The 13,782-nt window shown below is 41.8% G+C and overlaps 1 protein-coding gene across 2 annotated transcripts in view; it reads right to left on the bottom strand.

The window, feature by feature from the left end:
* LRRCC1 (leucine rich repeat and coiled-coil centrosomal protein 1) overlaps positions 1-6,029 on the bottom strand; it is a 33,327-nt gene extending 27,298 nt beyond the window's left edge. The window contains exons 1-3 of one of the 2 annotated variants that reach the window (XM_058528957.1): positions 5,878-6,029; positions 3,500-3,705; positions 3,145-3,210 (exon numbers count right to left, since the gene is read on the bottom strand). In XM_058528957.1, the coding sequence (XP_058384940.1) occupies positions 3,145-3,210; positions 3,500-3,705; positions 5,878-5,966 (361 nt within the window). In that variant the 5' untranslated portion in view covers positions 5,967-6,029. The remainder of the gene's footprint in view (positions 1-3,144; positions 3,211-3,499; positions 3,706-5,877) is intronic. The other variant, XM_058528956.1, reaches the window with a different exon arrangement.
* Positions 6,030-13,782: the final 7,753 nt, after the last annotated feature.

Below are 13,782 nucleotides of genomic sequence, written 5' to 3'. Positions count from 1 at the left end.
TTCCCACGTCAGGAAACAGTACCATCATCCACCTGTTACCACCGAGAAAACTTGTAATTATCTTTCTTATTTCCTTCATTTCCTCATCTCAATCCATCAGCAAGTGCTATGAACTCTACCTGCAAACCATCTCTGTTCACTCCTCTACACTACTTCCACCCTAGTGCAACTCTCCATCACCTCTCATCTAGACCACTGGAACGCTTCCTCACTGGCCGCCTGACCTCCACTCCTTTCCTCCTAAAATCCATTCCTCACTCTCTCAGCAGCCAAGCGATCCTTTAAAAACATGTATTATGTCACTTACTTGTTTAAAGCCCTGCAATGGCTTCCTATTGTACCTGGAATATGCCAACCTTTGACCCTGCTTACGAAGCTGCATGTCATGTGGCCTTCATGTGATCTGGTCTTCGCTTACCTGCTCATCTGTTTCCTTAGCACATTAACCCCTTATCTGCTATGCTCCAGCCACACTAGCCATCTTTCTGCTCTTTTATCAAGTCAAGCTTGATCACGCCTTAGTGTCTATGTATGCTCTTATCATATAAACTGCTGTTATTTATTGAAGTGTTTCTGAACATACATTATCATTCTAAGAATTATCTATTAGAACTTACAAGGTTGCCTCTTATATTTCCTTCATATTCCTTATCACTATCTGCTATTAAGTCACTAAAATTCACCCTCTTTAGATGTAGAGTTTGATGCACTTTAAGAAACATATAGTTATGTAAGCACTACCACAACTGAGATATAGAACATTTCCATCACTCCAATCAATGTGTCCCTATGTAATCCATTTTCTCTCCCACCTTCAACCTCTGGCAACTAATGATTTGATGTCTGCCCTGGTAACTTTGTCTTTGTCAGAACGTCACATAAATGGAATGATGTAGTATAGCCTTTTGTGTCTGACTCCTTTTAGCATAATTCTTTTTAGATTTAATTCACGTTGCTAATACAAGGGAAAAGAAACAATGGATACACGAATCAATAGTTCATTCCTTTTTATTGCCAAGTAGTATTCTTGTGTGGATGTATCACAATTTGTTTATCCGTTTACCATGTGATAGACATACAAGTGGTTTCCAGTTTCTGGAGACTATGAACAATCATATAAACATGAGTATATAAAAAGCTACATGATCATATAAACGTTCATGTACAGGTCTTCGATTAGACATTTTCAGTTCTCTTAGGTAAATACCTAGGAGTAGAATTGCATGATTACGTGGTAAGTGTATGTTTAACATTATAAGAAACCTTCAAACTGTTTTCCAAGTAGTTGTACCATTCTGAATTCTACCAGCAACATACGCAAGTTCTAGTGGCTCCACAATTTCACCAGAATCTTGGACTCTAAGTTTATAAAACTGCATCTACTCTAGTGGGTGTAAAGTGGATCTCATTACGGTTTTAACTTGCATTTCCTCAATTACTAAGGATGCTAAACATTTTTTTTTCACGCGCTCAAGGATATCCTCTTGAGGAAGTGCCTGCTCAAATCTTTTGCTTATTTTTTGAGGGGCTGACATGACCTTGTTTTTCTTCCTCATTACAATGAAAGCACTGTGACAATAAGAACCTTCCCCATTTGTTGTTGTTTCATCACTAGAGAACACTGCTTGATACAGCGATCCTCAATAAATATTTGTTAAGTAAATAAATGAACTATCTTACCCAAGATTCACATTTTTCCAATGAGGAAACTGCATCCAAAGAGTAATATACTTTGCTCAACATTACACAGAGTGACACAACTAGGGTTAATACTCAATTCTACTACTTTCACGTCTTTGGGGAAAACAGTTTCAAAAAATTAAAATACGTGGGGCCAGCCTGTGGCGTAGCGGTTAAGTTCGCGCACTCCACTCCAGTGGCCCAGGGTTAGCAGGTTCAGATCCCGGGCACGGATCTACACACCGCTTATCAAGCCATGCTGTGGCAGTGTCCCATATAAAGTAGAGGAAGAGGGGCATGGATGTTAGCCCAGGGCCAATCTTCCTCAGTAAAAAAGGGAGGATTGGCAACAGATGTTAGCTCAAGGCCAATCTTCCTCACCAAAAAAAAAAAAATTATTAAGATATTGTGGCTACTTCAGCTTAAGGGTAGGGACTAGAATTTTAATTAAATAATTTTTTTTGTACATTAAACAGCTAGCATAGGGTAGTATTTTTCTAGTAGGGGAGAAAAACAAATAAGAAGAAGAATGTTTCAAATACCGTTAAGGATTATGAAAATAGAGGAATTTTGCTAGTTCTAACAGATTATTCTAAGAATAATTACAAAACTTTGTTCATTTTATCAGTGTATCACTTTAATCAATTAAAAAATAGGTAGCAATTTTTAACTTAGATATGATAAAGCCAAAAAAAAAAAAAAAAACTTATTTGATACTCAATTTGCAATAGTGTTTGGAATGGTATATACCTACACTGTCCAATGATGGTAGCACTAGCCACATGTGGCTTTTTAAATTTAAATTAAAATTTAATTAAAATTAAATAAAATTATAAATTCAATTCTTCAGTGCACTAGCCATATTTCAAGTGCCCAAAGGCCCCATTTGACTATTGGCTGCTATACCAGACAGCAGATATAGAATATTTTCATCATTATAAAAAGTTCTATTGAAACTATTCCTCTCTATATAACAGTATATTGGTTAATTATCTAAGATTAAAACATTATTCTCCCAAAGTAGGTCCTTCCCATCCAAGTTTTTTCTGTTACTGATCACCCTAATTTTTAATTTCTATTTTTTATTTGGCTGTAGCTTTGGCACCAATGAAAAAGAATTATACTGAAACACACTCTCTAGATGAGATTTTTGGTCAAAAATTGGATTATTCAGTTTTTGTTTTTTTGGTGAGGAAGACTGGCCATGGGCTAACATCCATGCCAATCTTTCTCTGTTTTGTATGTGGGACGCTGCCATAGGATGGCTTGATGAGCAGTGTGTAGGTCCATACCTGGGATCCGAACCTACAAACCCTGGGCTGCCCAAGTACAGCGTGTGAACTTAATCACTATGCCACCGGGCTGGCCCCAGATTATCCAGTTTTTCAACATGCTGAGCTCAGTCTAACTCATCACAAGTGGCAAACATCCAGCATTATAGAAAACATAAGCATATCTACTTACCACTAAGATCATTTATGTGGTTATAAGATAAATTCAGTCTAGTCAGATTAATTAGTGCTTCGAGTCCTAAAATAAAATAAAAGCCTTTATAGGATTCAAATAATTAATTAGAGCTATACAGTTACAATATTATTTCAGACTGTTTTGAAGCAAAGTTAAATCAATTTTATCAGTATTTTGAGAAACACTTAAAAAAACTGATAAATTTTCTAGAAGAAAACTTCTTATATAATGAATTTTAGGGTCAGTTTTCAAAAGTTTATGATAATATTTATTCCACTCTTTTGGGAAGAAGAAAAATGTACTTAAAATTGTCTTCCTTATGCAAAGTATTACATGAAAATCACTTACAAACCTTCTATTTTTGTGATCAAATTGCAGGACAAATTTAAAGTGCATAGTTTTGTCAGTGTGCTGAGCCCTTCAATTTGACTTATTTGATTAGATGACAGATCTAAATGTCGTAAATTCCAAACATGATCAATGGCTTCGATCTTCGAGATGTTATTGCAATGAAGATTGATGGCATGAAGGGTTGAATCTAAAGACAACTCTGATATGCTGCAAACGAAAATACACACTATCAAAAACAAGTAAAAAATGGATTTTAAAATCATGCCTAAATAATTAAAATTAACCAAACAGCATGTAGATAGTATGTGCTGTACTCATTCCATAATGAAATCCTTCCTATTTGTGGTAGCCTTGAAATGTCCCATAAGGTACAGTGCTTCTTACCACTAATCAGTATTCTGGACCATTTATATAAACAATAAACCCACTCACGTGAGGCAAGTGACCCTGGGCATTTCTAGCTTCCACATGCAAACAGAGCCATCGGCATACAGCGAAGGCAGTAATTGTAAAGGCCCTGGATTCAGAATACACCAGTGCAAATCTGCACTCTACCACTTTTTTTGCTGTGTTACTTGAGTAAACGAGTGAATCTCTCTAAGCCTCAGTTTCCTCATCTCATTTAATCCTCACAACTCTAAGCAGCAGTTATCATAAAGATACTAAAGTTTACAGAAACTAAATAACTTGTCCAAGTTCTTACAGTTATTACTTAACCGAGCCGGTATAAATCCAGCTCTGGCAATGTAGTTTATACTCTCACTTTCTTCACTGTCTTCAATGGCTATTTAACCCAGAATGCAGTTCATTTCAAAAGAAACCACTCGATATGGCTATTTCTAGTGAAAAAGTCTGTCCTCCCTTGTTGAAATTTGGAATGCACCTCCCCTAAACAGAACTCATCTCTTCATTCTCTCAATTGCTGCTATTTACAACTGGAAACCCTCCTGAAGACAGCAGCTTCAGGTATAAACTACAGTGCACATGGTTCAGAGGTGCTGGATGGAGGTACAGTCAGGGGCCCGGACACACAATGTCGTGGATATCTGTTCTATGTTCTGTAGCAGCTACACTAGAGCTGCAGGAAGCAACTCTGGCAACAGGGAAATGAGAAGTTCAGCAGTCAGGGAATAATAGGAAAACAAGGAATTCTGGTTTGCTTCCAAATTAGCATTAAGAATCCCAAATTCAAAATTAAAACACAAAAACACTTTGAATATGCCATAAGGTCATTCAGCTCATCCCTTAGTCTTCAGAATGAAGCATAATAACCCCTGGGAGAAAAAGATAAAGCATTTCTAAATTTCAAACTAGCAATCCCTAAATGCGACTGTTTAAAACATTTTCCAATTATCTAGCTCCTGTCATTTACTGAGATACTATGTAGTGCCAGAGCTTATGCGCTATTAACACATGCTCTTAATGACAGCCACTTGTTTTCCGATACACTTCAGTTTCAGTTTCTGGAAATTAGTATTGTGCAGATAATGTGATACAGTAGAAAAAGTATCAAAAAGACAGTGAAATTAGACAGAAACGGGCTTGAATTCGAACTTAATCGCTCACCAGCTGGCATGAACATGGCAAAGTTATTTAGATCCTCTGAGTCTCAAATCTGCCGCTGGTAAAATTCCTACCCTGCACAACTGTTACAAGGATTAGTGATGATATATATAACATGCACACATAGAGGACCTTCGGTAAACGGCAATTATTAAATATAAATCTAAATATTCCTTTGAGAAACATCCTCCTGGGGTTTCTGGCAAATTTTAGATCGGGATCCAGAACAAGATGCTTTCACTGCAGGAGCAAGGTTAGCAGGGAGGAGCGCACGCCTCAAGCGGACAGCACGCGCAAAGGCACAGAGAAGCCCACCGTGGACCCGCCCGTAGCTCAGCATGGCTCATCAGAGTAACGGGAGAGGGGGGAGCCTGAGACGGTGCGCAGGCACCAACCAGCCACGCAGCACCCAGAGCCCGCGCGCGCTGCAGGAGCCCGGGCTGCAGGGAGAGGCGAGGGCGAACGGCACAGGCACGGCTAGCACTTGCCAACAGCAGGCGCACGCGTGCCTCACGGCGCTCTGCAGCGGCGGCGTCGGGACGGGGCCCGGGGGCCGAGGCGAGGCCCCCGAAGGGCGGCGGACGCTCGCTGCACGGCGGCCACGTCTCGCCCCGGCGAGGGAAGGACCCGAGGGGACCCGACAGGGCCCGGGACGACCCGAGTCCCAGGGCAGAACCACCAGCAAGGGCGGGCGCGGCGGCGAGGCCGGGAGGCCGGGGCGGGTGGGCCATCGGCGTCCGGCGGCTCGGCAGGCCGGGGAGCCGGAGCTCGGCCGAGCGCTCAGGGGGCGCGGCGGGCGGACACCGGCGCCCTCACCTCCGCAGGCCCTTGTCCATGCAGCACACGTCCCCGCAGCTGCTGTCGCCATCCTCAGGCTCGACTTCGGCTTCCCCCGGCGCCTCCATGGCCGGCGACGCGGAGCGGATCTTAACGGGCGCCAGCCGGTCCCAGGCGGCGAGGGGCGGGACGAGGCCTCCAACCGCCGGGCACTCCCGCCCTGCGCCGCCGCAGAGCCGGACGCCGGTCTCCGGAGGGGCTTCCCGCCCTTTTACGGCGGCGCGGCGCGGCGCGGGGGCGTGCCGTAAAGCGGAACGCGTTTCCGGCGTGAGGCTGTTCCGGCGTGAAGGGGCGTCACCTGTGGGGCTCTGCCGTGTGGGTTCTGCCGTGTAGGTGACTGGCTGCTGAAGGCGGCTTCACGGGAGTTTGTGTTTGCGTACCTGGGGTCTTACAGACCTCGGAGTTGTTCCCCCGCGGGCCCCGGGCCCTACGGTTGATTCGGGAAGCTTCTGCGCGATGCCTTCCCCATGTCAGGGCTTCCTTAGCAAGGAGGGTCAAGAGGACGCCCGTTCTCGTTCCCGGAGGCGCTCCCGGTTCAAGGGAGCAAACAGGGAATTGCGTGCGGCAGGGCGAGTGCTAGGAAGAGCAGAGGGGCGTTTACCCCGCTGTCGGGTGCTGTGCCTTGGGGGGAAGTTTGCTAAAAGGAGGTTCCTGGTGACTGCAGAGTTGCTAGGTCGGGGGCAGTTCTGGGGATGGGTGGCGTCCCCGGTACGAAAGCAATACCCGATCAAGTCAGGGAGCCCTCCTGGTTAGATTGCTGTCTGAGTCACGGGGGTATTTAACAATGGAGACAAAAGGTGTATCTCGACTCGGAACCTGTCACTATCCTGAACTAAAACCTTCACGGTCCGTCATTAGCTGTCAAACAAAGGCCACAATTCACCGTCTCCTGTAAACACTGTTGCCTTTAGGCAGTGCTTTGCCATGTGTCTGCAGCTCCCTCCGATAAGAGGTGGGGGTAGAAACTCTCCGGGCTCCTACTGCGGAGCTGCCGTTTGCACAAGCCCAGGCGAGCCTCCTGGAGGATGGGAGACTACGTGGGGCAGGGACAAGTCACCCCAGCTAAGGACGCACAGAGGCGTGCATGGGCGCAGAAATGCTTAGCTGAAGCCGGCCTAAATTGCCAAATAGCAGAAATGGGAGCTAAATGAAGGGTTTTGGTTTAAGCCAGTAAATTCTGGAGGCGGTGTGTTGTGTAGGATTACATGACTGATACGGTCACTAATACTATAACTAAATCAATTAAAATACAGATTTTCAACGGGGATAGGTGTTGTAGTCTTACCTAAAGCAAATAACTGATGTAAGAAACCAAATTATGCTGTAATGATATTAAGTGTACTGGGTCTTTCCTCCAAAATTATGCGCATTATAATTAATCAAAATATTATAGTTAGTGGAGTTAAAAAATTGTAGGTTGTATCTGAGTTGCCTCAACACTTAAGGATTGATTGTCTTTTTAAAATGATAGTTTGATGAATTAATATATTTTTACCCCTCCCCAAAGCCCTGGTACATAGTTGTGTATTCTAGCTGTACGTCCATCTAGTTCTTCTGTGTGAGCCACTGCCACAGCATGGCTACTGATAGCCGGGTGGTGTGGTTCTGTGTTGGGGAACCAACCCAGGCTGCCAAAGTGGAGCGTGCTGAACTTGAACCACTAGGCCATCAGGGTTGGCTCGAATTAATATTTCCATTGTTTGCCTGTTTTTCTTTCTTTTTTTTTTTTTTATCATGAATACTTAGAAACCTGCAGTTTTGCTTCTAATTTTTTATTTGCAAAACAAAATTTGTTAAAGTAGTCTTGTTACCGAACCAGGTTCGTTTTTGCCGGTCACCCAGAAAGCCAATCACCAAAATGACGAGATTGCAGCAGAGAGAAGGTTTTAATCACACTGCAGCCAAATGAGGAAACGGGAGAACAAGTCTCAAATCCGCCTCCGAAAATGGGGACTCAGGGCTATTTGTGGAGTGAAAGTGGTCTGAAATGTGGAGATAGGTGATTGGAGGTGCAGATTGATGATCTGCACAAGTGTAGTAGGACTTCATGCCTCTTCATAGGACCCATGTTCACAAAATGGCAGCATTAGCATGATCTGAGGGTGGAGTTTTTAGCCTCTCTACATCAAAAGGTCATTTATTGGGCATCTGAATGGGCCCAGTTGATGAGTTGGTGATCTCAACTGGACAAGGGGTCCTGATTCCTGAAAAACAGCTCAAATACCCATTACCATGGTGACCCAGGCTCCAGGGAGATGTTATCTATAGGAACCTAGTGGGAGTCAGATAGCATATTGCCTGAACAGCACAGTTAACGATGGGTGGGGGAACAACTAAAAGCTATACTCAAGTAACTGCAAAAAAGAGAAAGAAGAAAAAAACTTTAGTTACTAGCTACCTAATCATCAATGGCTAACTGTTTCTTGGTTTCAGTCTCTATAGGAGAACTCAGTTCTAAAATTTAAAGAGCCAATCTTGCTGGTTTCTGTCTCACCTCAGGTGGAGCGCCAGAGGAACTGGCATAGTTTTCGGGGGGGCGAGGGGAGGACAGCTAAGAGCAAAGGAAGAGGGACAGGGGGCTTGCTGCAGGCCCAGCACAGCCCTGCTAGATTGGGAGAAGGCACAGAACGTGAGGCTTCTCCACGAGAACAGAGGGAGAGTAGTGGCCACTGGTTCAGCAGATAGACACCAGAGGGAGCAAGAGATTATGGGCTCCTGAAGAAAAATAAGAGACTAGCAAAACAATAGAAAAAGCAACAAAACAAAAGAGCTGTTTTTTTTAAAAAGATAAGCAAAATTGAGAAACTGTTAGCTAGACTAACAGAAAAAAAGAGGGAAGACCCGTTAACCTAGAGAAAGAGCAAAATATACTCTAGTTGCTTGAAGAAAAACAACATCATTATCTTAAAAGAAGCAAAAGGTTCTTTGGTAGATTCAATATTCTTTTTTAATCAAGCAGAATCTTAGCAAATTGAGAGTAGACGATGGTGTCTTAATTAAAGGGCATCTTCTGAACACCTATAGCAAACATCATACTTAAGCCTTAATCTGAAATGTGAGAAGTATTCTCTTTAGAGACATGAGCAAGAAAAATATATTTTAAGAATTTAAAGAGATAAACTATCTTTATTTGCAGAGGATATAATTTTCTCCATAGATTCTCTTGGATTTTCTAAATCAACATAGCAACAAAGATTGTAAATGGCTATACAGTAAGTCTAACAGGAAATGTGCAAAATTTTGTGGAGAAAACTAAAGTTTCCGAAGGAACTCCCCCCAAAAAAGTTTAATCAGGAGAAAGCTATAATCAGTGTAAAGATGTGAGTTCTCCCCAAATATACTTCAGATAAAATTCCATCACAATAAGAATCCCAAGTGAATCTTTTATGGACCTTGACAAAATTATTCTAAAATATATATGATTTCAAAAATTAATTTTGAAAGTGAAAAAGATTTTATATTTGACTTGACTATAAATTTTGAGTCTGGCTAAGGGTTTCTTAGTGATATAAATTTCAATTCAGAAGATTTTAATGATGATCTCTTCAAGTTCTTGATGGTCATCATCAATGAGAAACTTTGCTCACACAAGTAAACAATAAAATAAATTTACAAAATTATTTTTTTCACAGTCCTCTGTTGCTTTACCTCCACCAGCTCTTATCTAACCTCTCTGCTCCCCCAGCTGTACTCTGTGGACGCCTAGAACCCGGCAGAGAAAGGATGAATTTTATAGCCGTGTAGTAATAAGGTTTGAGCAGTCATTCTTTTTGTGTGTGTGAGGAAGATTAGCCCTGGGCTAACATCCATGCCAATCCTCCTGTTTTTGCTGAGGAAGACTGGCCCTGAGCAAACATCCAAGCTGATCTTCCTTCACTTTATGTGGGACGCCACCACAGCATGGCCTGACAAGTGGTGCATCCGTGCGCCCCTGGGATCCGAAACTGGGCCGCCAGCAGCAGAGCATGCGCACTTAACCGCTACACCATGGGGCTGGCCCCTTGAACAGCCATTCTTAAGGGATAAACAAAAAGTTTGATCCAAAGACTGAGGAAAGCAATAGAGGATTCAAGAGACCTTTTGAGGAAATAACATGGTGCTCCGCTTCCGGAAGGTCGTCCCCTGCCTTTCATGACTGAACGTGGTGATGACAGTCACTATGGCACGAGCAGCCCAGGTAGGGAGACAGCTGTGTTCAATGAGGAGTATTTTACTACCTCTTGAGGAGACACAGATTCCTGCCGCTATGTGACACTAAATATTAAAATGTTTCCACAGAAGAATCCTATTGCTCTGGGAAGTTGCATGCTTTTGCCTTTTTCCATTTTTTAAATCCTGAAAAGTAATTTTGAAACTTCACATGGATTGTTTTTTTTTTTTACACATTCCTTCCAAATTTCTAGAAGGCTCCTCAAACAGTGATATTCTCTTAATTCAGCCCTCTCATCCTTCCACAAGCATTTCATTATTGCAGCTAATTTGGTTTTATAAATGATTGACTTGGGAGTTGGTCTATGGTTTTGTGACCTCTTTTAAGGCCAGAGTTAAAATGTTTTACATGTTAATTATTTTTTAAAAATCACATATGCCACTGAACAAGTTAGTCACAGCTCATTAAGAAAGGAAGATTCCAAAAGTTCTGGACAGACAAGTCTCCTCTGGAGGTGTAACACTGATGTTATTGAACTCTGAAATAATACTTTGTAGGTGAGTATTAAAGAAGAAATTGTAGGTGAAGGGAAAGAATGCATACTTGGCATTCAAATGGGCAAAGCTTTGAATCCACTCTGCCACTTAGCAGCAGCATGGTTTTTAGCAAGTTGTGTGTTTTTTTTGGAATCCACATTTTCTCATCTATAAATGAGTATAATTTCATAATGTAAGACCAGCTCCATAGTACCAAGTGAGAAAATATATGTGAAACACCTGTTGGATTACCCCACATATTAGGGTTATTTAATATATCTATACTGGCCCTGAGAATATATGCAAACCAATCTAGTATGAAATGGATGTGGGCTACTACTCTTTCCCTAATTTATCTTGATCTATAGGTATTAACCACCCAATATATATTTATTCATTAATTCAAACATTTATTCATCCATTAATTTTGTAGCAGGATCAGCTATGGAGAAATTAGCTTGTGTTTTGTTTATTTGTTTTGATGTTTTGTTCATTTCACACATGTATAAATGAGCCAAAGATGGCCTCTGTGTATTGGACCCTAGGTTGTTTGCTTCTTCACAGCAGGCTGAGATCCATTGGCTCAAAAGCCGGCCAACACCAAGCTCAAATTTTTATACATCCAATTGTTTCAAATATAGTTCAAATAAGCATATTTTTAGCCATTTAGAGCTTGCTTGCTTCATATCACGTGAAACTGCATTTAACATCTGTTGGCCACAGGTAATATAAGCCCAGGGCAATAAAGACCCCAATCCACTGCTGCCTTTGGGAGCTCTCTGACCAGAAACTGCCTGCAGTGCTGCTGGGTGACACTGCCCAGCCATGCAAGCCCCCTGTTTGATTCTCCTGCCCCCCAGGCAATTCTTTTGCCTCCCCTTCCTTCTGGATGGTGGCCTGCCATGGCTTCTGGGAAGTCTCAGGCTGTGAGTGACTTTCCCCACATGCAAACCAGTCAAAGTGTGGCCCAAATAAAGCTTGTGTGTGCTACCATCACCTCCCGATCCTGTCTTTTTCCTTGATCAGCCTCAAAATCTTTGGACCCACCCCCTCTAAAATGCAGCAAATATTCGTCTAGCACCTACTATATGAAGGATCAAAACAAAGACCTTTTATATTCTAGTCAGGACAAAATAGAGGAGAGATAAGTAAACACACACGTGTAGTATGTCAAATGATGATGAATGACGGATGGTGATTGTGGTGGAGGTAGTAGAGGTGGCGATGGTGTTTGTGTGGAAGAAGAGGGTTAATAGTTGACAGAAAAATATTTCTCCAGCCACATGGCCCCATGAGGAGAACTTCACCCTCAGTTGATCTTCTTGCAATATCAACTGAAGGACTGTAGCCTTTGGGGACAAATGAGTGTCTTGCTGGTGTTACTATTTACAGATTTCTGATCCAAGGATGTTCCTAATTATACTCTACCTGGTAATCTGGATTATTTTGTGTATTAACTTGTAATTTTTGAACTGAAGCTGCACTCAAGGAAGGGAGTTAGACATGCGTCTCTCCAGATGCTAGAGGATTGGCCAGTATTACGTGCTAGCATTGGAGGTTTGAGGTGCTTGGATTCTTGATATATGTTGAAATTAGAGCCTACAGAATTTGCTGATGGATTGGATGCAGGGTTGTGAGAAAACAATAGGAATTAAGGTTGACCAAGGTATGTGGGTAAGGCAATTGGAATAATGGAAGTGCCTTTACAATTTTCCATTGTATTAACATAGCACATTAATTTATCCGTTTACCTGTTGATGGCTAGTATGGTAATTCCCGTTTCTTGCCATTAAATTTAAGACTGAAGTGAATATTTGTTAAAATTTTGGAATTGCTGTTTTAATTAGGTAATTCTAAAATGTACATCTTTGCCAATACTTGATGTTGTCAAATTTAAAGTTTTCTGATCTGATAGTGTGAAATTATACCTCATTATTATCTTATTTTGCATCTCTCTTTTTTTTTTTGTTTTTTTTTTTCTTTGTGAGGAAGATCAGCCCTGAGCTAACATCCATGCCAATCCTCCTCTTTTTGCTGAGGAAGACCGGCCCTGAGCTAACATCTACTGCCAATCCTCCTCCTTTTTTTCCCTTTTTCTCCCCAAAGCCCCAGTAGATAGTTGTATGTCATAGTTGCACGCAAGCGGGATGTTGGTGCGCGCCCGGGATCCGAACTCGGGCCGCCGGTAGCGGAGCGCACGCACTTAACTGCTTCGCCATAGGGCCAGCCCTCTGCATCTCTCTTATAACTAGTGATATTAAGCATCTTTTCCTCTCTGTCTCTCCTGCTCTCTCCCTCTTTCTCTCCCTCCCTCTCTCCCTCCCTCTCTCTCTCTCTCCCTCTCTCTCTCTATATATATATACACACACACATATCATTATAGTCTTCTTTTGTGTGTATACTCCTTTTCCGTTTATCTACTGAGCCTTTTTCTTATTGGCTTATAAGAGTTCTGTATAGATTCCACATATTAATCCTTTTAGTTTTAGGTTTGTTTTTTTTTTCCTGAGGAAGATTTGTGCTGAACTAACACCTGGACCAATCTTCCTCTATTTTGTATGTGGGTTGCCGCCACAACGTGGCTGCTGATGAATGGTGTAGGTCCGCACCCAGGAACTGGGCCCAGGCTGCTGAAGCGGAGCATGCTGAACTTAACCAGTAGGCCATGGAGCCGGCCCCATCCTTTTAGTTTTTTTAAACAGCTTTATCAAGGTATAATTTACATACCATATGATTCACCCATTTACAGCATACAATTCAATGGTTTTGGTATATTACATTATTAATTTTTTAATAATTAAATATTGTTGTGGTAAATATATATAATATAAAATTTGCCATTTAAACCATTTTTAGTGTATAATTCTGTGACATTAATTTCATTTCACAATTCACATCATCAGTACTATCTATTTCCAAAATGTTTTCATCACCCCAAACAGAAACTCTGTAACAATTAAGCAATAAATCTTATTTCCTCTGTTTGCAGCTCCTGATAACCTCTAAGCTACTTGCTGTTTCTATGAATTTGCCTATTCTAAGTATTTCACGTAAGTTGAATCATACAACATTTGTCCATTTTTTGTCTGGCTTATTCCCTTAGCATAATGTTTTCAGGTTCCTCCACATTGTTCCATGTATCATAATTTCATTTCGTTTTATGACTGAATAACATTCCATTATGTTATTCATTCATAT

Source organism: Diceros bicornis, chromosome 33 (genome assembly GCF_020826845.1).
Source record: "Diceros bicornis minor isolate mBicDic1 chromosome 33, mDicBic1.mat.cur, whole genome shotgun sequence".
NCBI lineage: Eukaryota > Metazoa > Chordata > Mammalia > Perissodactyla > Rhinocerotidae > Diceros > Diceros bicornis.
The sequence above is the reverse complement of the archived record's forward strand: the minus strand, read 5'-3'. Positions and strand labels throughout refer to the sequence as shown.